Source organism: Chiloscyllium punctatum, chromosome 2 (genome assembly GCF_047496795.1).
Source record: "Chiloscyllium punctatum isolate Juve2018m chromosome 2, sChiPun1.3, whole genome shotgun sequence".
NCBI lineage: Eukaryota > Metazoa > Chordata > Chondrichthyes > Orectolobiformes > Hemiscylliidae > Chiloscyllium > Chiloscyllium punctatum.
Window position 1 is genome coordinate 56,851,946 of NC_092740.1, and position 27,060 is coordinate 56,879,005.

Sequence of the window (27,060 nt, forward strand, 5' to 3'; positions counted from 1 at the left end):
ACCTGTCATTGATTTAGGCACCAGAAGTGACAATAGCAAAAACAGCCCTGTTGATACTGGAATATTCTCCTTACTAAAAATGGTGGGCCAGTAACGAAATTGGGAGAGCTGTCTCACAGACTAGACAAACAATAGCCTGATATAGCCATACTCCTGGAATCATACTTTACAGATAATGTCTCAGAAACCACCATCAACCCCTAGATATGTCCTGTCATACCAGTAGGACAGGCCCAGCTGACATGGTGGCATAGTGGTATAAAATGGGGAGGGAGTTGCCCCAGAAGCCCTCAACATTGACTCTGGGCACCATGAAGTCACATGTCATCAAGCCAAACATGGGCAAGGAGAGATTGTACCACCCTCCCTCAGCTGATGATTCAGTGCTCCTTCATGAGGAACAAAACTTGGCGGTAGCACTGAGCGTGGCAAGGGTGCAAAAGTTACTGTGAGAGGGGATTTCAATGTCCACCACAAAGAGTGGCTCAACAACAACTCTGGTCAAGTCCAGGAGGATATTGCTGCTCGACTGCAGCAGTTGATGAGGGAAACAATAAGAGGAAAGAACAACAGCCGCAGAATCATTCACCAGCACAATGTACATTCTCATGGCTTGGCAAATCCCCCACTCGACTATTGCCAGTAGTCAGGGGATAAACTATGTTTCATTGAAGAGTACAGGAGGGCATGTCAGAAGCTGCATCAGACATACCTAAAAATGGGGTGTCAACCGAATTAACCTACAAAACAGGACCGAACATACTTGCATGTCAAACAGCATAAGCAGTAAGTAATAGACAGCTAAGTGATTCCACAACAACTGAGCAGATCTAAGCTCTGCAATCCTGGAACATCCAGTCGTGAATGGTGGTGAACAATTAAAACTTGATGTATCAAGAAATGTTTGGAGTTGCTTGATACTGCAAAGGATTCAGGAATCTGACAACATTCCAGCAATAATAGAGTCATAGAGATGTACAGCAAGGAAACAGAGCCTTCAGTCCATCTCATTCATGGATTAGTGGTGCTGGAAGAGCACAGCAGTTCAGGCAGCATCCAAGTAGCTTCGAAATCGACGTTTCGGGCAAAAGCCCTTCATCAGGAATAAAGGCAGTGAGCCTGAAGCATGGAGAGATAAGCTAGAGGAGGGTAGGGGTGGGGAGAAAGTAGCATAGAGTACAATGGGTGAGTGGGGGAGGGGATGAAGGTGATAGGTCAAGGAGGAGAGGGTGGAGTGGATAGGTGGAAAAGAAGATAGGCAGGTAGGAGAAGTCTGGACCAGTCATGGGAACAGTTACTGAGCTGGAAGTTTAAAACTAAGGTGAGGTGGGGGAAGGGGAAATGAGGAAACTGTTGAAGTCCACATTGATGCCCTGGGGTTGAAGTGTTCCGAGGCGGAAGATGAACACCTCATCGTCGATTTCGAAGCTACTTGGATGCTGCCTGAACTGCTGTGCTCTTCCAGCACCACTAATCCAGAATCTGGTTTCCAGCATCTGCAGTCATTGTTTTTACCTCATTGTTTTTACCCCATCTCATTCATGCCAACTAGATATCCTAAATGAATCCCTCCAAACCCATTCATATACCCATCCAGATGCCTTTTAAATGTTGTAATTGTGCCAGCCTCCACCACTTCCTCTGGCAACTCATTCCATACATGACCCCCTAGAGTGAAAAAATTGCCCCTTAGGTCCCTTTTAAATCTTTCTCCTCTCATCCTAAACCTATGCTCTTGAGTTCTGGACTCCCCCAACCCAGGGCAGAGACCTTGTCTATTTACCCTGTCCATGCCTCTTATGATATTATAAACCTCTGTAAGGACACTCCTCAGCCACCAATGCTCCAGGAAAAACAGCCCCAGCCTATTCAGCCTGTCCCTATAGCCCAAACCCTCCAACCCTGGCAACTGAAGACTTGTGCTGCAGAACTTGGTGAACACCTAAACAAGCTGTTCTAGTACAGCTGCAACACTAGCATCGATGTGCAAAATTTAACCCAATATGTCCTGTATACAAAAATCCAAACCAGTCAATTACTGCCCCATCAGTTGACTCTTGATTGTCAATAAAGTAATGGAAGGTGTCATGACAGTGTTACCAAGCAGCACCTACTCAACAATAGCCTTCTCAGTGTTGCCAGGTTTCAGTTCTGCTGGACCATTCAGCTCCTGACCTTATTATTGGCCTTGGTTCTAACATGGACAAAAGAGCTGAATTCCAAAGGTAAGGCGAGAGTGACATAAAGTTTATGTTTGACCAAGGGTGTGCCAGGAGCTCCAACAGAACTGGAATCACTGGGACTCAGGGGGCAATCTCTCCATGAGTGGGAATCATACTTGCCACCTTGGAAGACAGTTGTGGTTGTTGGAGGTTAGTCATCTCAGCTCTAAGATATCTCTGCGGGAGTTCTTCAGGATTAGTGTCCAAGGCCCCACTATCTTAAGCAGCTTCTTCTATTACCATTGCTCCATCATAAGGTCAGAAGTGGGGATGTTCAATGATGATTGCACAATATTCAGCACCATTCACGCATCCTCAGACTGAAGCAGTCCATTTTCAAGTAGGCATTGAGTCATATAGCACAGAAACAGACCCTTTGGTCCAACTCATCCATGCTGACTTTGATGGCCACTGCCAAGATACAGTGGACAGAGAAGTGAAGTGCAAGGTTTTCAGGGATGATTTCATAGATGTCTGTGACTTGCTGCTTTCAATTACCTCGGATGCATCTCGATCTTTGTTAGATCCTGTGTGGAGGGTTTGACCTTCCCTGCCTTTCTGCCCCTCTTTCCCCTCCTATGCTGTCCTCCTGCTCAGGTGTCACCTTTCTGTGAAGGTTAATTTCTCTCAGACATCCTAATCTGACCAGATCCTGTTTGTCAGCATTTGCCCAATACCCATTTAAACATTTCCTATCCATACACCCATACTGATGCTTTTTAAATGTTGTAATTCTACACACCTCCATCACTTCCTCTTGCAACTTGTTCCATGCATGCACCACCCCTGCGTGAAAATGTTACCCCTCCCTCAGATCCTTTAAAAAAATCTTACCCCTCTCACCATAAGCCTGCGCCCTCTAGTTTTGGTTCCCCCACCCGAGGAAAAAGGCATTGACAGTTCACCCTATGCACACCCCTTGTGATTTTATGAGCCTCTTTAAGGTCACCCCTCAGCCACTAACTCTCCAGGGAAACAAGCCCCAGCTTATTCCCCTTCTCCCTTTCCTTATTACTCAAACCCTCCAATCCCAACAACATCCTTTTAAGTCATTTCTGTACCATCTCAAGTTTAACAACATCTTTCCTACACAAGACCTGGACAATATCCAGGCTTGGACTGAAAAGTATCTTTCACACCATATTAATAATAGCCAATGGCCATCTCCAATAAGAGACATTATTATCACCATCATTACCCCACTACCAATATCCTGGGAGTTACCATTGACCAAAATGTCATCTGGACAACCTACATAAACACAGTGGGTGCAATAGTTGGTCAGAGGCTAGGAATATGACAGAAGGTAACTCACCTCCTAACTGCCAAAAACCTGTCCACTCTACCTCCATCATTTACTCTCCTTAGGTGATTGTTTATAATTGGCACATTCACATTGTATCGAAGGATCTTTTACTATGCTGTAGAACTCTTTGAATATAATGAAGATCACAAACAGATGGCCATCTATCGCCCCCAAAAGGATTGGTGCAGCAAGCATTAAGATTTTGGGCCCAGTGGCAATGACAGACACTAACCGCGACAAAAAGGTAACTCTTGAGCAGTAGGACAGCATAAGAATGGAAAAAAGGTCAGGAAGGCAGGGAAGGTCAAACCCTCCACACAGGACCTAACAACAATGATAGAGATGCATCGAGATAATCGAAAGCAGAAAGCCACAGACATCTATTAAGTCATTCCTCAAAGCCTTGCACTTCATTACTCTGGCCACTGTATATTGCCAGTGGCCATCAAAGTCAGTGTAACACTGAATTTCTTCACTTCTGTCTCTTTCCAAAGGTCAGTTCTGAACCTTAGCAGCACTCACAAGTGCAACAAACCACTACATCTCACTGGTCACTGATACCCATTTGTCAGAACTAAATTGTGCATTCATTTTGTGACAGATACACCTCGCTGAGAAGGCAGAGGGTTTCTGCACCTTTGTCTAGATTCCTGCAGGTACAGGGCACTATCAATTGTGCCCATGTAGCCATCAAGGTACCCAGTGATATATCAGTGAGTTCACTCGACAGGAAGAGTTCCAACTTCATCATTGTTCAATGATCTACCATTACCACAAGAACCTCCACCTATGTGCTTACTTTCCTGGCAGCTGCTGTGACTCCATTATTTTTCAATCACTGTTTGCCTCAGAAGTTTATTTAAAATCCAAAGTGCATGAATGAATTCTAAAGGACAAGTGAAAACCCTTAAAGACATGTCTACTCCCCTTGTGGGATTCCCAGACAGAGGCATACACAGCCAATGTCAGTAGGACAAACATCAACCAAGCCTCGAGCACCTGATAATGTGATTCTGGTGACAAGAGCAATCCACAATGACCATTCTGACTCTCCTGCGAAGATCTTGGCCACTTTGATGGTCTGATGCATTCTCCGTGAAGTGGACCTCAGGGAGCTGTGGATAGTGAGGTCCTCAGAGGAGGATCAGGAGGCATAAGAGTTAGAGGGTGAGATCAAGGGAGATGATGCTGAACAGAGAGGTGCCCACTGCACATTGAAGTGGTTGAATATGCTGTGTATAGTGAACAGCCCAGAGTCCTCTCACACAGATTAAATAATTTGACCATGGAAGGGGATCTGAGAGACTTTTGCCAAGACACACATGGAGGACCCAGCCTGGAGCATTAATTGCTTGCAATAATGAAAGCATATCTGCCCAGAGACATTGTCCTCACTATGGAGGATCCTGTTCTCACCTCATCATTGCCTATCACTTTTCCAGTCATGGTGGCAATAAAAATAGCCCCATACATGACTTCAAGTGTTATTACAAAATAGGAAGAGAACAGTAAACAGATATAAGTAAAAACACACCCTAGTGATTAAGTTAGCGCTCCCTGCAATTGCCACTCTCTGGACAGAGAACTTGCTGCTCTCCCTCATGGCCTCCAACTTTAGATCAGAGTCTCCATCCAGTATGTGAAGGGCAACCTCTGGCTTTCCCGACTCATTGAAACTCCCTCCAGTGCTTTGGAAGGCTTTGACACAAACCAGAGATTTCTCTTTCAGGACACCAGGCTGCCCCAATGAACGTTCCTTGGGGAGTCTCAAGCAGGACCCAATTCCATCTGACCCTCATCTAATTCCCACTTTGTTTTGCTATAAGTGAACAGGAAACTCATCTCCATAACAATGAAAGGCTAACCTCCCCCCATTCCCCCTGTAAAAATTTGAACTTCCATCTGCTTGCCACTGGAAGTAGGTTTCTGACCTGAAAACATATCCAGCTGTAGTTTCCTGTCTGTGTGTCAACAATCTGGCCCAGGAGTTAACGTGGGTCAGCAAGCATTGAGTGATGGATCAGTGGAATAACCTGAGAAAGGATACATGCAGTAACAATGTGGATGTGCTGCAGTTTTTGGAGAGGACAGATTGGTGACCAGGAACTCATTGAAATAATTGAGCTGACAGAGACTTGGGGGAACTTAAAAGCAGCAGTAATATTGTGGAGATGAAAGCTGGCACTCTTTCTAATAAAGGGCACCTGACATTGGGAATTTCAGCATAGATTTGAACAGGAAGTGAATAGCTGGATTTGGCCTGAAACAGTGGGAATGGGGTCCATGATCAATCTACGCTGTGGCAGCACTGATGGTAATAGCTTTGATCTTCTCAGAGTTTCACTGGAGGAAATTACAGCTCATCCAAGATAATTTGTTATTTTTACTACCATTAAACTGAATTTTAAGCTGTGTTTCAAATTATTCTGCAATATAGTGTTTAAATGAATCATGTCATCTCTCAAGAAAAACATGAAAGAGATGGCCAAATTTGTCACTTTTGCTCCACTTTCAAATTGAATTGTTGTGCAGTGTTCCAGGTTGGTTATTCAAGAGATATTATGGAATGTTTGCTTCAACATAAATACTCAAAAACATGAATGAAACAAATAGAATACACCATGCTTCTATTTAATTTTGAATTAATTTAATTTTAAAGCAGGCTTGAGTTTTAGGACGGGTGTCTATAATCTAAAACTGCAGCCCCTCTAAAACATTTACCCCCATTCATAGTACATAGAGGAATAGAGATGTATAGCATGGAAACAGAACCTTCGGTCCAACTTGTCCATGCCTAACCTAATCTAGTCCCATTTGCAAGCACTTGACCCAGATCCCTCTAAACCCTTTCTATTCATATACCTATCCAGATGCCTTTTAAATGTTGCAATTGTACTAGTCTCCACCACTTCCTCTGGCAGCTCATTCCATACATGCACCACCCTCTTTGTGAAAAGGTTGCCCCTTAGGTCCATTCTATATCTTTCCCCCTTACCCTCTAGTTCTGGACTCCCCCATTTCAGGAAAAGACATTGTCTATTTATCCTATCCATGCCCCTCATGATTTTCTAAGGTCACTCCTCAATGTCCGACTGTAAATACAAGCGTTGAAGCCTCCACTTGCTTGAGCACTGCAACTTTCTTCCATTAACCATCAATTGATGCTGACTGCTCCTTCACTGCCCATGGGAGTGAGCAGTGATTGCTTGGGTAGGCGTGGGATTGTGGATACTGCTAAATTTCCTTTGAATCCACCTGTGTTTACAGTCCCAACTAAGGTTGTTCGTAGAGAATTGGTAGTAGACACAGAAAATGGTGGTGAATGCTTTCTGGTGTTACCATAGAGGATGTGATATGGTAGCAGCTTCCCTGACTCCAGTATGCCTCCTCTGTAAGACTTGTAAGGCTGCAGATCCTTCCAACTTTAAGGCACTTTGGCCCCTTTAAAACTGCCTTCACCTCTCTCAGTGCTGCAGCAATGGTCATTCTGGCTAATGGCACTTCACACAGGGCCTTATTAGCATCTTGTTCCCCCTGAAATTGTAATTCCCAGTAAGAGTCCACAGTACATGAATAATAAATGCCAACTAATGGAAATTATTCAGAGTTCAGGAGAAACTGAGGAAATAAGCAGGAATCGTGCCCCACTGTAACTCAGGCCAAGTGAAGATAATCCCTGTCTTATTCTTTTACCTAGAAAAAAGCAGAAAGTCAATAAAGTAAATACGTAGCTAACACTTTCTATGTGCTCCCTTTTGCAGGCTTGAAATGGACAGGCTAATTGCACAACCTTCCATTCAGTGCAGGGCATTTAGATTAGATTAGACTTTATTGTCACATGAATATAGGAGTACAGCAAAAATTGTAAAGAGTCACCACTCTCTGGCGCCATCTTAGAATACAACAGTTAGAGTAATATACCAAAACAGAAATTAAAAAAAAACAAACAAAAGGAAAAGAAATGTCGAGATCACCCTTGTTGCCGTGAGTCGTGAGCCAGGCTCCCCAATGCCATCTGTGCCAGACCCACCAATAGAGCATTGTCCAGCACCATCTCTAACTGCTGGGCCCACTTCATCATTGCCACACTGACGATGTCGTTGCCACTGCCTCATGTCCTACACATCACCACTGCCTTATTTGCACTGAATAGTATTATTCAAGTTCAGATTCACTTTACAAGTAAAACTCCATTTTGTAAATTTAGGATCATATGGATGTTTTAATTGGGCACACTGTAACTAACAGAGGCCTGTATTTTGGCTTTGATTTTGAGTAATCTTGAATTTAGCTGTAATCAATCTGAAACTGAATTAGACCACTTCCTGCCTTTCAGCCTGAGGCAGCTGTTGTCAATGCAATCTTTCAGGTAACAGAGAAGATAGAAAATTGGAAGAGAGTAAGCAAAGGCACCTGACCCCCTGATGTGCTGATATGTGTCCATTGACAAAGTAACAAATCTAAAGAAAGGTGCAAAAAGTCAGATTTCTTTGTTTAATTCCCACCTCCATTCCTACAGTTTAAATTACAGTCTTTTTAAAACCATCTCCACAAAAACCACATGTCACTTTAATCATCTAGTATTCATGTACAAATAAGACAAATATATACTTTAATTATATTTATATCATGGCATGCTCCATTCAAAATAAATGAATGTTGGTTAAAAATGTGTGTTCCTTCAAGCCTGAAATGTGAATTTGGGTCGCCTCCTTTCTGATCTAACTAGAATAGTCTTGTTGAGTTAACAAGCTTATTGCATTGTTGCATCTATTTACAGATTGTATGAGTATGACTGACGGTCCTACACATATCATCAGGAGCAATCTAATCTCAAATCCACCACCGACTAGCTCCTTTGCTCTGTCCTCATGATATCATCACAGTGGGTGGTGCTTACTGCCCTTAATCAAGTATCAATCATTTCAGATACTTTAAGACCCATGTATATAAAGACATTTTCTTTTCAAAATAAGTGGCAGAACCTTGATCTCTTTAAAAACAGATAATCTACAGTTTGGAATTGAGGGGTAGTAATAGTTCTGGGTGCCCATCTTAGAGACTTTCCTGGAGGCATCCAAGTAAGAGACTAGTTCCAAGTCTGCTGCTATGCCTGTTACCTGAGCCCCTTTCCCTACAGTCAGTCTCATTCCCTTCAGGCCCATAAGCAAATGAACTACTCAATAAGGTATAAGGAAAAATATTTTCCTTTGATGGTTCAGACTTCTTAACTGGCCAGGGATGCCAACATGCTTCCTTATGAAGGTTAGTACATCCCTACTCATTCAGCGTACTGGTATCCACTGATGTTCTGCATCACAGTCCAGTTGGGAAGTGAGTTCTACCCCAGGCCATCACCTCTAAGAGCCATTCAAATGTTTCATTCCATAAAGGTTAGTCAGTCTTGCTATGGGAGACTGGTGTAATCATCAAGATATTTTCAGATCTCCATGTTTACTGAGTACTTTTCAACATTTTTTTCACATTAGTATTATGACAGAAGCATGTCAACGGTTAATTCATGAAGGTACATTGAAAAATTAGAATTGCCAGGATCACTAGAGAAGCCAAACGATGGGACTGAAAGGGTAGTTTGATCATTGCACCCTCATTGCTTTCTTATCCAGACATCAAAGGAATTAAAACCATCAACCCTGTAGCTAGAAAAATACATGCTGTAAATTTGATTGATTAGGATTCACTGCCTATTGGACTCCAGAAATATACATGAAGCAAAACAAGGACATTATTTTCAATAGTGTACATTTGATTAGTATTATGAAGCTTGGATTTGGATACATCATCAAGTTTCTTTCAATGTGAGGATGACCTAGGATTGCAAGTTTCTTCATGTGACTGAACAGGCCATTCTTACCTTGCTGACATTGCTGGCAGGGCCAGAATTTGTTGCCAATCCTTAATTATCTTTCAATTAAATGATTTATTGGATAGTTTAGGGACAGTTAGGACTCAATCGCTTTGTTATAGGTCTAGAATCACATACAGGTAAAAACAATGACTGCAGATGCTGGAAACCAGATTCTGGATTAGTGGTGCTGGAAGAGCACAGCAGTTCAGGCAGCATCCGAGGAGCAGTAAAATTGATGTTTCGGGCAAAAGCCCTTCATCAGGAATAAAGGCAGAAAGCCTGAAGCGTGGAGAGATAAGCTAGAGGAGGGTGGGGGTGGGGAGAAAGTATCATAGAGTACAATGGGTGAGTGGGGGAGGGGATGAAGGTGATAGGTCAGGGAGGAGGGTGGAGTGGATAGGTGGAAAAGAAGATAGGCAGGTAGGACAAGTCATGGGGACAGTGCTAAGCTGGAAGTTTGGAACTAAGGTGAGGTGGGGGAAAGGGAAATGAGGAAACTGTTGAAGTCCACATTGATGCCCTGGGGTTGAAGTGTTCCGAGGCAGAAGATGAGGCGTTCTTCCTCCAGGCGTCTGGTGGTGAGGGAGCGGCGGTGAAGGAGGCCCAGGACCTCCATGTCCTCGGCAGAGTGGGAGGGGGAGTTGAAATGTTGGGCCACGGGGCAGTGTGGTTGATTGGTGCGGGTGTCCCGGAGATGTCCCCTAAAGCGTTCTGCTAGAAGGCGTCCAGTCTCCCCAATGTAGAGGAGACCACATCGGGAGCAACGGATACAATAAATGATATTGGTGGATGTGCAGGTAAAACTTCGATGGATGTGGAAGGCTCCTTTAGGGCCTTGGATAGAGGTGAGGGAGGAGGTGTGGGCGCAGGTTTTACAGTTCCTGCGGTGGCAGGGGAAAGTGCCAGGATTGGAGGGTGGGTCGTAGGGGGGTGTGGACCTGACCAGGTAGTCACGGAGGGAACGGTCTTTGTGGAAGGCGGAAATGGGTGGGGAGGGAAATATATCCCTGGTGATGGGGTCTTTTTGGAGGTGGCAGAAATGTCGGCAGATGATTTGGTTTATGCAAAGATTGGTAGGGTGTAAGGTGAGCACCAGGGGCGTTCTGTCCTTGTTACAGTTGGAGGGGTGGGGTCTGAGGGCGAAGGTGCTGGATGTGGACGAGATGCGTTGGAGGGCATCTTTAATCACATGGGAAGGGAAATTGCAGTCTCTAAAGAAGGAGGCCATCTGGTATGTTCTCTGGTGGAACTGGTCCTCCTGGGAGCAGATACAGTGGAGGCGGAGGAATTGGGAATACGGGATGGCATTTTTGCAAAAGGTAGGGTGGGAAGAGGTGTAATCCAGGTAGCTGTGGGAGTCGGTGGGTTTGTAAAAAATGTCAGTGTCAAGCCGTTCGGTCATTAATGGAGATGAAGAGGTCCAGGCAGGGGAGGGGGGTGTCAGAGATGGTCCAAGTAAATTTAAGGTCAGGGTGGAATGTGTTAATGAAGTTGATGAATTGCTCAACCTCCTCGCGGGAGCACGAGGTGGCGCCAATGCAGTCATTAATGTCGCGGTGGAAGAGGTGGGGAGTGGAGCCGGTGTAATTACAGAAGATCGACTGTTCTACGTAGCCAACAAAGAGACAGGCATAGCTGGGGCCCATACGTGTGCCCATGGCTACCTCTTTGGTCTGGAGGAAGTGGGAGGATTCGAAGGAGAAATTGTTAAGGGTGAGGACCAGTTCGGCCAAACGAATGAGAGTGTCGGTGGAAGGGTACTGTTGGGGACATCGGGAGAGGAAAAAATGGAGGGCTTGGAGACCCTGGTCATGGCGGATGGAGGTGTAGAGGGATTGGATATCCATGGTGAAGATGAGGCGTTGGGGGCCAGGGAAACGGAAGTCTTGGAGGAGGTGGAGGGCGTTGGTGGTGTCTCGAACATATGTGGGGAGTTCCTGGACTAGGGAGGATAGGACAGTGTCGAGGTAGGTAGAAATGAGTTCAGTGGGGCAGGAACATGCTGAGACAATGGGTCGGCCATGGTGATCAGGCTTATGGAATCACATATAGGCCAGACCAGGTCAGGATGGCAGATATCCTTCCATGCCGCACATTAGTGAACTAATTATGTTTAAACAATAGTCAATTATGGTTGTTGATCACTGTCGCTCAGAAAAAGTTTTATTTGTCATGATGAGATATGAACTTGTGTCTCAGAGCATGACCTCAGTTCTTTGAGTTACTAGTCCAATCTTCTTACCATTATGCCACCACCTACATACCTTTTGGTACATGGGTTAGGGCGTCCCATGGGGTGGTGGGATCCAATATGCAGAATTTGCTACTTTTTCTCACCTGTTCTGCCATCACTGCACCTCATCACTAAGGCATTTCAACTTAAAGCAGCTTAGCGGACAAGTTGTAAACATTTTAAATGTTTGATAGTAAGCTCCTCCCATTTGTTAATGACAATGGCTCTACACTTCAAGGAGAGCTCCAGAGTGCCTTTGTAGCATTTTCTTTGTCTTCCCCTGCAATGCTGGTCACTTGAGAGTTGTGAAAACAGGCTGGAGGACACATTTTGACTGTCTGGACAGATTGTCTTGTCAATTTATTCTTTACTAGGAATTTTGCTTGAATGCTTGTGGACGGTGGTTTCAAGAATGAGGTGAACATTTGTCGATCAGTCCGTCCTGTTGAAAAAGAAGCTTGGAGCAGAGATGTTGATGCTGGAATTTCTCTCGTGCAAATCAGGTCTAGAGTTTGTTGATGACAACACTTCTGGACATTAAGACTTTAGTTGACAAAGACTGTATGCCAAATTTTATGAAAGCCTGAGCTGGTACAGTTGATCCAGTGTTGGATCTCCTCTTCAATGTCAAACTTTTGAGAGAGGTATCTGCTAAGATATGCATAAGGATGTTTTGTATAAGGTAATGGTTCTGAAAGGGTTAATGCTGAAGATTGAAAATTGGGTAGAGCTTGGTGCAATCTGATGCTATCATTGGGATTGCGTGGAAAAAGATGGAATGTTTGATTTGATTCAATTTATTACTGTCACGCGTACTGAGGTACAGTGAAAAATGTTGTCTTTGGTGCTTTGCCTGTAAAGCGTTCTGTACAGATGCATCAAGATAACAGAACACTGTGCAGGGTACAATATTACAGCTGTCGAGAAGTTCCAGAGAGAGATCAAAATCAACACTTTAGAGGTCCATTCAAAAATCTGATAACAGTGAGGAAGAAGCTGTTCTTAAATCTATTCATACATGTCTTCAAATTTTTATATCTTGTACCCGATGGAAGAGTGGACGAGTATAACCAGAGTGGGAGCAGCCTTTGACTTATAAGGCTCTTTATGGACATGCCAAATTTCCTTAGCCTCCTGAGGAAGTAGAAGCATTGTTGTCCTTTCTTGACCATAGTTTCAATGTGAGTGGACCAGGACAGATTGTTTGTGGTGATCACTCCCAGGAACTCGGCACTCAACCATTTCCACATCAGCACCATTGATGTAGACAGGAGTATACTCTCCACTCCACTTCCTGAAGTCAATGACCAGCTGCTTCACATTGCTAACACAGATGGAGAGATTTTTGTCTTGGCACCATACTGCTCAGCACTCAATCTCCTTTCTGTACTCTGTCTCATCGTTGTTTGAGATGTCATCAGCAAACTTCTAAATGGAGTTGAATTTTCAAGTGGAACAAGATCCTTTATTCATGAGCCTACTTAATGGATTTTGCTCTCCTACTTTGGGTGAAGTGAGCCCGTTAACCCAGTTAGAAAGCTAAGATGAAGGCATCTATCTAACTTCATGATAACAATGGTCATCCAAAGATTTGCCACACCATATGAAATCATAGGCAGCAGTGCAAAATTTGGTTTAGCTGCCCATAATGAATTCCAGCAAACTCAGGCACCGTTTCCAGTTCCAGCTTTAAGGGGGAACTCAGACAGTAAGCAACAACAAGTAATGGAACAATCAAGCAGCTTTCAGAAAAAAAGACAAGGCAAGAGTTTCCAAGGCAGAATTTATAGACAAGGGGAAAATACTTTGTATCTAGTAAGAGAGACAGGAAAGCAAGTGTGAGCTAGAAGTGACATGGAGCTGACAAACTAGCTGCATGTGGCGGTCACAGATTGCTTTGGATTCCTGTAGGAGCATTCCTGACTTGAGATTCATCTCCTCATCTCCCGAGAGTGAATGAACTCAGTTGGAGTTAGGGCCCTTTAATAGCATCAGGTGAATGAGGTTCTGAAGAAGCATCACTGGTCTTGACACGATAGAACTGTTTGCTCTCCACAGATGCTGCTAGTTTCTGCAGCAACTTCTGTTTTTGTTAGTTCAAGATCTGCATTGTCCACAGTTCTTGAGTTTATTTTAGGTTTAGAGTGGTGACAGAGTGCCCCTTCTATGCGGTTTGATGCCTGTATGGTTATTGCTGAGCATAAAAGGATTGAATCTTTGTTTCTGATATTTGCAATAAAATAATTTCACGTAGTGTATATATAGTGTAAAATAATTCTCTTATTTTCTTCTTTTGTGTGCAACATGAGTTTTTTTTGTTAAAAATACATTGGCAACCTTTTTTGTGGAAATGTTCAGTGGCTGACCATTATGATAATAATTAATAAAACAAACTTATGGTCTATCAAGCCAGATCTGAAGCTAGAATCTGACTTGTTCTGTATTCCCATCAAGTTGGGATCATAACACCATGAAGATGGTGATCGCACAGGATGATTGCCCAGCCTGGAGAAAGTGGGACAGCCTATTTTTAGAGCTGGGAGAAAGTGAGCACTGCAGGTACTGGAGATCAGAATTAAAAGGTGTGGTGCTGGAAAAGCACAACTGGTCAGGCAGCATCCAGAGAGCAGGAGAGTCAACGTTTCAAGTATAAGCTCTTATAGACCTGGCCCCTCCTAACCCCCAAATCCCTATTTGAGATTAGCAACTGGTTTTCTGAAGATTGCTCAGTCCCAGCACAGGTGTCCCATGGTCTTCTTGAATTTGTTTCCTGTGTGTAGATTCTTGACTAAGAACTCTCAGGTTCACTGATCTGTTCACAGTTCCCATCACCAGTTCTCTATTGCCAGAAGATTTGGCTTGTGGATGAGCTATTTTTTAAAGTGGGGACCTTTGGGCAATATCATTATCCACACAATATTAATAGGTTGATGGCCAGTGGTGTGCTGAAATATCTAGCCACTGTAGCCTTAATCCACCTAGGCTGTAAGATGCAGAGTCTACCTTTGCATGTCCTGCCATTTTGCCTTTGAGGACCACACATTGTGTGGCACCTATCTCCTCTGAGTTGGTCACTGTCTGTGGCTCCACCACCAGCATGGAGGTTCTAATGGCACTTCTCAAGGGATCATTAGTTGTACAAGCTTCTCCCCTGTGTGAAGGAAAGATTTGGATGCACTCACCTGCCCTAGAGCAGAAATGCAACATAACTCAACTATTATTGCCTATATTATGTTTCTCTACATACCTTGATACTATCCTATCCACACAGTCCAGGACACTCCCCACCTCCTTCCACCTCCTCCAAGACTATAATTTCCCTGGCCCCCAATGTCTCATCTTCACCATAGACATCCAGTCCCTATACACCTCCATCTGTCATGAAGAAGGCCTACAAGCCCTCTGTTTGTTCCTCTTCCGACATCCCCACCAGTACCCTTCCACTGACACTCTCATTCATTTGGCTGAACTGGTCCTCGCCCTCAATAAATTTTTCTTTGAATCCTCCCACTTCCTCCAGTCTAAAGGGGTAGCCATGGGCACCCACATGGGCCCCAGCTATGCCCCAGTCCATCTTCCACACTTACACCAGCACCATTCCCCACCTTTTCCTCCACTACATTGATGATTGTATCAGCGCCACCTCGTGCTCCAAGGAGGTGGTTAAATAGTTATCAACTTCAACAAAACATTCCACTCCGACCTTAAGTCCACCTGGACCATCTCGGACAACTCCCTCCCATTCCTGGACCTCCCTATCTCCATCAACAGTGACCGATTCAACACAGACATCTACAAACCTTTTGACTCCCACAGCTACCTGGATTACACCTCCTCCCACCGTGCCTCCTGTAAAACGCTTTCCCCTATTCCCAATTCTTCTGCCTCCACCACATCTGCTCCCAGGGGAACCGGTTCCACCACAGAATACACCAGATGACCTCCTTCTTCAAAGATCACAATTGCACTTCCCACATGGCCGAAGATACCCTCCAGTGCATCTCATCCACCCTCTGCCCTTGCACCCCACCCCTCCAACCGCAACAAGGACAGAATCCACATGGTCCACACTTTCCACTCCACAAACATTACATTATCCCCCGCCATTTCCACCAAACGAATCCCACCATCAGAGATATATTTTCTTCCCCACCCCTATCTGTTTTCCATAAAAACCATTCCTTCTGTGACTCTTTTGTCATGTCTACGCTCCCCCCCCCCCCCCCACCTCACGAACCTACTGTCCTCTCCTGGCATCTTCCCCTGCCCCTGCAGGACTTGCAAAACCTGTGCCTACACCTCCCCCCTCACCTCCATTTAAGACCCCAAAGGAGCCTTCCATATCCATCAGAATTTTACCTGCACTTCCACACATGTCATTTACTGTATCTGTTGCTCCTGATGCGGTCTCCTGTACATCGGGGAGACAGGACGTCAACTTGCGGATCATTTCAGAGAACATCTCTGGGACACCCGCACCAAATAACCCACTGTCCCATGGCCGAACACTTCAACTCCCCCTCCCAGGACATGCAGGTACTGGGCCTCCTCCATCGCCACACCCGTCACCTGGAAGAAGAACGCCAAATCTTCTGCCTTGGGACCCTCCAATCACAGGACATAAACGTGGATTTCACCATTTTTCTAATTTCCCCTTCCCCTACCTTATCCCAGTTCCAACTCGGCACATCCCTCAACTATACACCCGGTCACTGCCTTTAAAAATTCAATCAAATCTGTTGGGCATGACATCGCTTTTAGAAAGCCACGCTGACCATTCATGATCACATCAAACCTTGCCTGCTGAAGGGGAGAATTAGACTCTCCTGCAGAATTTTCTCCAGTAGTTTCCCTACTACTGTTGTGAGACTCACTGGTTTGCAATTCCAGGGTTTAATCCTACCTCTCTTCTTGAAGTGTGGAGCCACATTAGCTATCATCGTGCTCTCTGGGACCTTCCCCTGTGGCCAGGGAAGAATTAAAAATTGCGGTCAGAGTCCTTGTAATTTCCCACAACTACCTGGGATACTGTGTAGACAGGCATTTTATTTTTAATTAAATTCAATATTAGCGATGCAAATAATGCTGAGATAGCAATGTTAGTTTTATATCAGTTGCACTCCAGTAGTAAAGCACAAACTTGATGTTTTGAAATCAGAACTACTACGATGGTTTTTAATGGAAGCCACTTCATAAAATAAAACACAAATTTAGAGATTGTAATTATGCATGCATTTGCAGTGTTAATGACTGCACTTACAAGATATTCCTTTTTCTTTTTTTTAGTCTATCAATTTCTGGCAAGTGCTAGCGATGAACGATGAACACACATATCGGCGATACCTGCTTTTCTTCATTCTGAGTTGGGGTTTACCAGCATTTGTTGTGGCCCTACTTGTAATTATCCTGAGAGGGGGCTACCACTGGACCATGCAAGAAATCTATGGCACTGTATATGGTGATGTGTGAGTATTACATGTTACAAAAACATTATTAACTATTTGATGAATTGTAAATCCTTTAATAATTCCTGATTATAAGGCATATTTGATCTTGCCAGGATATGATCTGTCTTCATTTTTGGAAATGAGAGTGAATTGGTCAAAAATAAGTAATATTCTTGGAGCATGTACGATATGCTTTTGCTTGATTTTGCTTTTTCATATTCAATCAGTTTCTGAGTCAGAAAAGTTCTTAGCTTAAAGCATGAATTAAATTTTGTTGTTTAATTTAAAGTTTTGCTCAACCATAACTTCCTGGAATAAGACAGGATGGGGAGGAACCTTGTGAGTGCATTGCTGCTTCTAGAATTAGGTCAAATAGTTATTTATACTGCTTGGTTCAGAATTACCTCCTTCCTGTTTGTACATCAGTATGCAGAGCTACGTCAGACCAACATCTTAGTGTACTTTTCGGTATGTTCTTTGCACCCCTCCCCCAGAGTTTCATACTCAAAGATATTCAAAAACACACACATGCATACCTTCCTGCAAACCCTTTGCAGAAATTTTATGTATGACAGTTCCCCAATGAGAATGTTTCATTAAGACTATTTTCAGAACATCTATCATTAACAAGAAAAATAATCAACTTAAAGTGAAAGTATTGTCATCAGAAACTTGTCAGACATTTTGAAAGAATTGTGATTAACTTTAAGAATGAACATTTTCTTTTTTTAGTCTTTGACTTAAGTCTTTGGCACAATTAATGAAATTTCTGAAGGTGTTAATATATTCTGGATCACAGCTATATTCATCAGAGCAATTAAAATATAACAAATTTTTTCTGCTTTTTCATACATACCATCATCTGTTTAGATGTTGGGTTTGGTGACCTCAATTGACTGGACAGTTGCTTTGTGAAGCAAAGTGATAGCAATAGCGTGGGTTCAATTCCCACATCAATCCAGGTCAACATTAAATCCCTGCCCTTTGTCTGAGGTGTATTAGTTCTGTCACTGTCTGAGAAGACAGACAATGATCTTCTGGGACAATGGTGACTTTCACTTCCACTGTTCAACATCTATTCTACAACTGCAAGTTGAACAGTCTTACCTAGAAATTGAGCCATATACAAAATTGAGCAGGAATAGGCCATTCACCCCTCACTCCTGCCTGCTATTCCATATGATCATGGCTGATCTGCCTCAGCCTTCAACTCCTCTTTCATGTCAGCTTCTCATAGCCTCAACTCCCTGCTGTTACAAAAACCTAACAACCTTTTCATTAAATATTGTAAGTGATCTAGCCTCCACTGCTTTCTGGAATAGGGAATTCCAACACCCTGTGAGAGAAAAAAAGTATTTTGTACCTCAGTTTTAAATGAATGTCCCATTACTTTGTAACTATGTCCTTTAGTCTGAGATTCCTCCACTAGTGGGCAGCATGGTGGCAGTGGGCGGCACAGTGGCACAGTGGCACATTGCTGCCTCACAGCGCCAGAGACCCGGGTTCAATTCCTGCCTCAGGTGACTGACTGTGTGGAGTTTGCACATTCTCCCCATGTCTGTGTGGGCACCCTCTGGGCACTCCAGTTTCCTCCCACAGTCCAGAAATGTGCAAGTTAGGTGAATTGGCCATGCTAAATTGCCCGTAGTGTTAGGGGCAGGGGTAAATGTGGGGGAATGGGTCTGGGTGGGTTACGCTTCGGTGGGTCGGTATGGACTTGTTGGGCCGAAGGGCCTGTTTCCACACTTTTAGTAATCTAATCTAGTGATTTCTATCCTGTCAAGCCCCCTCAGAGTCTAGCATCTTCCAATAAGATCACTCCTACTTCCTCTAAACTCAAATGAATAAAGGACTAACCTGTTTAGCTCTTCTTGAAAAGACAGCCCCTTCATCTGAGGAATCTGCCTAATAAATGTCTTTCGAACTGTTTCCAGTGCCATTATATCCTTTCTTAAATACGGAGATCATAACTGTACACAGTACACCAGGTGTGGCCTTACCAACACCCTGTACAGTTGTAACAAGTCTTCCCTACTTTTTAAACACCAACCCCTGGGCATTTAAGGCCATCATTCCAATTGCTTTCTTAATTACTTGTTCTACCTGCACATTAACTGTTTGTGCTTCATGCACAAGAACAGCTAAATCCCCAATGTGCAGCACATTTTTGGATACTCTTTCCATTTAAATGATAGTATGTCTTTCGATTCTTCCTACTGAATTGCCTGATCTCAGACTTTCCCACATTAAACTCTACTTTTTTTCTACTCACTCAACCTATCTAAATCCCTTGTAGATATCTTATGTCCTCATCACAATATGGCCCTATCATCTGTTTTTGTATTATCTGCAAATATGAATATATTAATCTCTGCCTCCTTCTCCTAGTTATTAATATAAATAGTAAAACAAAATGAGGCTGTAAGATTGTAGCACTCAACTTAATTACATCTTTACAACCTGAAAAAGGCCCGTTAATCCCAACTCTCTGACTTCTGTGTGTGACCATCCTCAGTATGATCTAATAAATTATTCTGATACTGTGAGCTCCTGTTTATTTGTTATGGGCCAGACCAAACTGCTTCAGAATATATCAAGGAGATAAACTAGACTCTAACTTTTTCTTATTTAAAGGCAAGTGTAAGGCATTTCTAAAAGTACTAGGCTTTAAGCAAAACACACTTTTCGCAAAAGTATCTGAAATAATACATTATTTAAGTATCGCTCATTAACTGTTCCAATAGAGCAATGTCCTATAAACACCCTTAGCAAAGGGAAGTTGAAAGGAAAACACAATCCCAGCAGTAAGGAGAGAACACTAGATTTTGCACCATCTCGCTAAGACCATCATATGTTTGATCAATTTTCAATGCCTTTAGCCACTTGTCCAAAGTTATTTTGTTTGATCCTTTCAAATTCAATGTACATTTGACCAGGTTCCCTCCTGAGATTCCTAAAACATTGTCTGTGGGCTTCTGGTGCAATCTCATATGCATGTAAAATGGCTTTTTTCACCTCATTATTCTGCCTACATACTACTGTAATAGCAGTGCAAATACTTCACTAGCTCTACCTAACAACTTTGTTTGGATTAACAATGTTTAGGTGATCACCAGCCATTTCATCTGTATATTCACTTCCTCAAATTAAATGGAAAAAGGCTCCCAAGTCCTTCTTGGACATATTTAAACAGATCCCCATCAGGCCTTTGGCTATGATGGGATTGCTTTCATCACTATCCTCATTACTGTGCAATAACCCTTTGTGTAGCATCTTACTGAATACCTTATGGAAATCTAAGTACAATATATCGCCTGGCTCCCCTTTGTCAACTCTGCCTGTTATGTCTTCAAAGAACTCTGGCAAATTTGTCAAACATAATTGCCCCTCCGCAAAGCCATATAGACTCTGTATTAAGTTTTCTAAATGTCCGCTATTTCTTCCTTAATAATAGACTCTAACATTTTCCCAACAACAAATGCTAGACTAACTGTTCTATAGTTTTGCATGTTCTGTCCCCCTCCCTTCTTGAACAGGGGCATTACATTAGCAGTTGGTCAACCCACTCAAACCCTTATAGAATCTAGGGTGTTCTGGAACATTTTAAGTAATGCCTTCACTATCTCTGAACTACTTCATTTAAAGCTCTTAAATGTAGACCATCAGGTTGTAGTGATTTACCTGTATCTGATTTCAGTCCCATTAGCTTGTCAGGTACATTTTCCCTAGTGACAGATACTGTTACAAGACCTTTCTTCCCATTCCTAGTCTGCTTATCTGATATATTTGAGTGCTTATAGTATCTTCCACTGTAAAGACCAATGCAAAATATTGATTTACGTGATCAAATGACCTGATCTCCTAGGTATCCTGATCATTTTCACAAAACGCCTGGGTTGATTCACTTCAATTTCATGGTCCTACGTTATAAACCATGTCTCTGAAATGGTGGGCAAGAAATGTCCAGGCATTTGTTACTGGAAATTTGACAACTGTTGTATTGGGGAAGGACAATCTAGAAGCATGCTTTGGAAATGTCTCTCAATCAAGCAGCCATCAGGTTTTATGTATATGTAAATAAGGGTATTCACATCTCTTTTGAACCCCTGGCTTGTCTTGAGACTCTCCAAGGTCTGTATGCCCTCAACCGATGTCACTTGCAACCACCTAATAGCTCACCATTTACAGGCAGGATTCCTTCTGTTGCACCATTCATTAAGCTCTGAAATTCCTCTCTAAATTGCCCCAACTCTCTGTCTCTCTCTTTCTTTCTCTCGCTCTCTTTCTCTTTCTTTAATTTGCTCCAGGTGTTCTTCATGACACATATGCAGATTTTTAACACCACTGATCACACCACCTATCTCCTGTTCCCCTGCACATATTGTTCAGCCAGGTGATATTGTAGACACCTGACCACTTCCCATTACATCAATAAGAATCAATATTTCCACCAATGAAAGATTACGTGACACCATTCCTTCCCATCTCAGTTCATCTACTACTGAAACCCTCATATACACCTTTGTTTTCTCTAAACTTGACTCCTGACCAGCTTCTCACAGTCTACCCTTTGGAAGCCTGAGGACACCCAAAACTGCTGATGGGCAGCACAATGGCTAGCACTGCTGCCTCACAGCACTAGAGACTTGGGTTCAATTCCAACCTTGAATGTTTATCTTTGTGGAGTTTGTATGTTCTCCCTGTGTCTGTTTGAGTTTCTCCAAGTGCTCAGGTTTCCTCCCACAGTCCAGAGCTGTGCAGGTTAGATAGTTTGGTCATGCTAAATTGCCCATATTGTCCATGGATTGGAGGCTAGGTGGATTAGCCATGAAAAATGCTGGATTACAGGGTTAAGATGGGTCTGGGTGGGATGCTGTTTGGAGGGTCTGTGTGGAATTGGTGGGACAAATGGCCTGTTTTGACACAGTAGGGATGCTATATCCTAACTTGCATTATACTTTCCCCACCATCTCTTGTGCCAGTATTAGGATGCATATCCCTAGTGTAGTCAGTGAACTTTTTTTTTAATCATTCAAGGGATGAGGGCATCGCTAGTAGACCAGCATTTATTGCACATTCCAAATTGCTCAGATGACAATTTAATTGTCAGTCACATGGCTGTGGGAATGGACTCACAAGTAGGCCAGACCAGGTAAGAATAGCAGTTTCCTTCCCTAAGGACATCAGAGAACGCAATGTTTTTTTTCCCAACAATTGACAATGAGTCCATGGTCATCTTCATTCCACATTTTTATTGAATTGAAATTCCACCATCTTCCATGGTAGGATTTGAATCCAGGTTCCCCTTGTGCGTTAAAATAGCTTGTTTAGCCTCTTTCTTAATTTGTATATTTCAAACTAAAGTAGATCAGTTTCTATTTGAGCAGATTAAGAGTTGGTTTATTACATGCCATTGTTGTTTAAGAATGAGAAGATAAAATTATTTTCTAACAAATTACAGGCACCAAGTTTGAAACAATTACAGATAAGTAAAAAAATACACTGAAAAATAAAGTCCCAGTAAGTGTCTGTGGTAAACCATTGGGGCCCATTGTTTGAGTTTCATCTTGCTGAAGTGAAGCAGTTCACACTTGAAATCAAACCCTGCAGCTTTGATGACTTCTGTAGTTGAATAGTTGCACAGGTGGACCTAGTTCTATGGTACTGGCACTTTCACACTGCCTGACGTCAACAGCACAGTATTTGGTTCCTGTATACTTTTCTATTTCTCCTGCCTCAGTTCAAACACATTTCCAAGATTATTTCATGAAGTCTACATCTTGACATTCTGCCACCGAGCATGGTTGTAAAATTGCTTTTTAAGTGTAGTCATTCCTTATTATCCTCAAGGCATAGGGGCACAGACTTGCCACCGATAACAGAAAAACATGGAAACACCCCTTATATACTATAAAAGAGCACAATCTGAGATAGATGAGACACTGGGGGGAAAAGGTATAGGATCTGGAGTCAAACTCTTTTGGGCGGCACGGTGGCACAGTGGTTAGCACTGCTGCCTCACAGCGTCAGAGACCTGGGTTCAATTCCCGACTCAGGCGACTGACTGTGTGGAGTTTGCACATTCTCCCCGTGTCTGCGTGGGTTTCCTCTGGGTGCTCCGGTTTCCTCCCACAGTCCAAAGATGTGCACGTCAGGTGAATTGGCCATGCTAAATTGCCCGTAGTGTTAGATAAAGGGGTAAACATACAGGAATGAGTGAGTTACGCTTCGGCGGGTCGGTGTGGACTTGTTGGGCTGAAGGGCCTGTTTCCACACTGTAAGTAATCTAATCTAATCTATATGGATCCATGGGGAGTGAATCAGTGGATAACAATCACTGGGTGGTAGATTCAACTTGCAAAACTGTCTGTCCCAGACTGTATGTCATCTTTCCAATTGTGAGAGGTGATTAGCCCAGGTCTGGCTGACAGACCTGTTGTCCTTTAGCTGAGGCCGTCAACTTGAATGGGTCCGACTCTGATATCTGTTGAGGCAAGACAAGTTATTTGTACCTGAAAAGGATCCATTGTATTGCCCAGGGCCAGATGAATTCTAAATGTCTCCCTTTTGATAGTAGAAGCTGAGATAGGCTTTGAAATAGATCAAGGTAACAGACATGACCTGCCGTAACCTCCATTTTGAAGAGGCTTTTGAACTTCATTTCCAACATATAGCTTTGAAAGCAGAAAATGTCCTTTGAACAAGTTTTTCTTAAAAACCTGCATTATCAGAATGGCACATTCATAACACCTGGCTACATTGGTTCCTAATTATAATGACAAAATAATTTAAAAATCTCATCCTATTTTTCACATTTCATAAAGGCACCATCCCTGCTCTATCTGTGGCATCTGCTCTGGTCTTACCCTAAATGTGCCCTGAAGAAGGGTTACACCCGAAACGCTGCCTGACTCACTGTGTTCTTTCAGCGTCCTGCTTGTCTAGCTTCGGTTCCAGCAGCTGCAGTTTTGTTTTGTCTTGCTCTAACTCTTGGCTTCGTGAGCATCCCTGGTTTTAACAGTTCTATCACTGGTGGCCATTACTTCAGCTAGCAAAACCTTATCTCTGGAATTTCCTCCATAAATCTCTCTTCCCATGATCTAAGATGCTCCTTGCAACCTACCTTGTTGTCAAAGCTGTTGCTCATTTAGCTCGTTGTCTCCTTTGTGAATTTTTAGCAAATTTTGTCTGAATACTCCTGTGAAGTACCTGGAAAATTTTATTATATTAAAGATGCAATGTGCTGTTGTAGGTATGGTGAACTTATATAATGGAAAAGAAATGCACTGAAGTGCATTGCAAAGTAGTCATTTGGTGTGCAAACAATATGCAAACTGTAAAAATGGATATTTTTTAAAAACAAATTCCACCTCTGTCGCAAAATCAACCACAGTAGAAAATGCAATTTCTCACATATTACTTCAACTTGCTCTCATTGATGTCTTTGTCAACAATGAATGCTGAAGACACCTACATTCACTCATTTTAGTTAAGACACAAATGACAGGAAAGAACTCTTCTCATGTTGTTATAACAGTCCTTGCACTTGTTCCCTGAGCCTTAATCACCACCACAAATGTAAAACTAACAAGCAGGTCCCATCCTAATTTCCATGCCCTTTTGACGAGAAAAAAACATTAAACTTGGAAACCAAGAGAAGTTTGTTGCGGAGATCCTGGGAGCATTATTGCAAATAGACGTTAAAATTAGAATAATTATGATAAAAAAAACCTGCTTGTTTATATTTAATGTTTCATTTTTCTAAAAGGTCTGAGGTTCAAATTACGTTTTTGGGAATACATCCTTAGCTCTTGAATTAACATCAATACGTACAAACTGCTTTTATATTGTGCTCATGCAGTGGGTTCCGGCATGTTGGTGTTTGGTAGTAATAACAAAGTAAACTTGCAGAGTTCATCAAGGCCAGTGGCCGGGAAGACACATTTTTGTTGTTTTTCCTGGCTGCTGGCCTTACTGAATCTGGCAAGTTTATCTTACTGCTGCCAGTTGCACAAGACCAGTTCACTGGGAGTTGACAACTACACTCATTAATCCATTAGGCTTTCAGGGACATAGCGTTGTAATTGTGTGTATTGGTTTGGCTCCATCACAGTGCTGAGTATTACTATTCTTAAATACATTTTTAAGATGTTTTTAAGTTGTGGGTCTGAGTAGTCTGGTCTTTAGTAAAGGAAACTAAAACAAACATTTGTGCTGTACTTTTATGAAAGAAAATATTCTGTAGGTGAGAGAAGGTTTGAACATGAGGTGCTTTTGGGGACTTGCCTGGACATAGCCTGTGTACTACTTGGTCATAGCCTGAATGAGAAGATAATGGGAAAGATGGTTTGCATTCATATATCACCTTTGCAATCTCAGGACAATCCAAAGTACTTTAGTACTTCCAAAAAAAGAATTTCTAATATATGTCACCAGGTTTGTATGCAGCAAGGTTCCAGAAGCAGCAATGTGAGATTGATCAGAAAATCTGTTTTAGTTTAATGTTGTGCAAAATACTGGGGAGAACATCTGTTCATACATTTGTTCATGGTATGTGTGTATGTCTGTCTGGGTTAGCATTTCTTAACCATCCCAAAGTTACATGACAAAATGATAGTGAGCTACAGATAGTTAAGTAAAGGTTGGGAATATTTTGTTTTCCCAATTTTAAATTGAAGCAAGTTTTGACATATCCATGATTTGATATGTCAAAAAAACAGGCATATCAAGATGTCAAGGGTGTTTGAAAGTAGCCATAACTGTGTGTTGTGGCCATACATCTGGAAACCAGTTTCATGTCTGTGAATCTTCCTGTCTTCTCCTGTTTTTGCATTTGAAATCTGGTAGTGGTATTCTGCAGTTCTGTACTCTGAATCTACAGGGGTGGTTGTGCTGACACTGTATGTGAGTCTGAACAAGTGCAATTTATTATGCAGGAGCTGATAGCCCATTGAAACCTAAATAAACATTTAAAAATATTCATTCAGTGGTGCAGGTGGGAATCCTTGCTTGATGGACACTCTGTGTTAAATTGATTAATCCCTGTAATTGTGCTGCAAACAATTTGACAATTAATCTTATTACTCTTGGGTGAATAAAAGAAAATCAATCTTGTTACTTTTGCTCATGAGATCATAAGACATAGGAGCAGGAGAAGGCTATTCAGCCCGTCAAGACTGCTCACTATTCAATACAATCATGGCTAATCTGATTATAACCTAATTTTCAATGTTTATTGGCCCAGCTTGCTCAACATTTATTCATAAGACAATCTCTTTATTCCAGAAATCAACACTAGTGAACCTTCTCTGAACTGTTTTCAATGCAAGTATATTCCTTGTGAAGTTACACCCAAAACTATAAATGTGCTGTAGGTGTAGTCTCATCAATAGTCTGTATGAATGTAGCAAGACTTTCTGCTTTTGTATTCTGTCCCCTTGTAATACAGGCCAATATTCTAATTGCCTTCCTAATTCCTTGCTATAGCTACATTATACCTTCTTGTAATTTGTGTGTGAAGACACTCAGGTTCCTCTGTATTGCAGGATTCTACCTTATTCGGCCAGATGACATTTTTGGTTATAGTTTACCAAGTGTTCAATATTTTTGGCATCAAGTAGCACCCCTCTATGAACTGAATTAGTCCCCAGTTACAGGTTCTACTATGTTAGCTTGATCACTAGTCAAACCAATTGATAATATTGTGGGCTTCAATATCCCAGATATCTTTCATCTTATTCACACTCTTTATATTCCTATTCCTGAGGAATTTTGTTGTACATACTGGGAAACCAACATTATCACCATTAAGGTCACGTTGTGTCTTTCTTCTTTGCATTTAGAGTCATAGAGTCGCAGAGATGTACAGCATGGAAACAGGCCCTTCAGTCCAACCCGTCCATGCTGACCAGATATCCCACCGAATCTAGTCCCACCTGCCAGCACCTGGCCCATATCCCTCCACCCTTCCTATTCATATACCC

At 42.5% G+C, this 27,060-nt stretch overlaps 1 protein-coding gene across 2 annotated transcripts in view; it reads left to right on the top strand.

The window, feature by feature from the left end:
- Nucleotides 1-27,060, top strand: part of adgrv1 (adhesion G protein-coupled receptor V1) — a 563,049-nt gene that overhangs the window by 412,186 nt on the left and 123,803 nt on the right. For both annotated transcript variants that reach the window (XM_072582867.1, XM_072582868.1), the window contains one exon: nucleotides 16,917-17,095. In XM_072582867.1, the coding sequence (XP_072438968.1) occupies nucleotides 16,917-17,095 (179 nt within the window). The remainder of the gene's footprint in view (nucleotides 1-16,916; nucleotides 17,096-27,060) is intronic.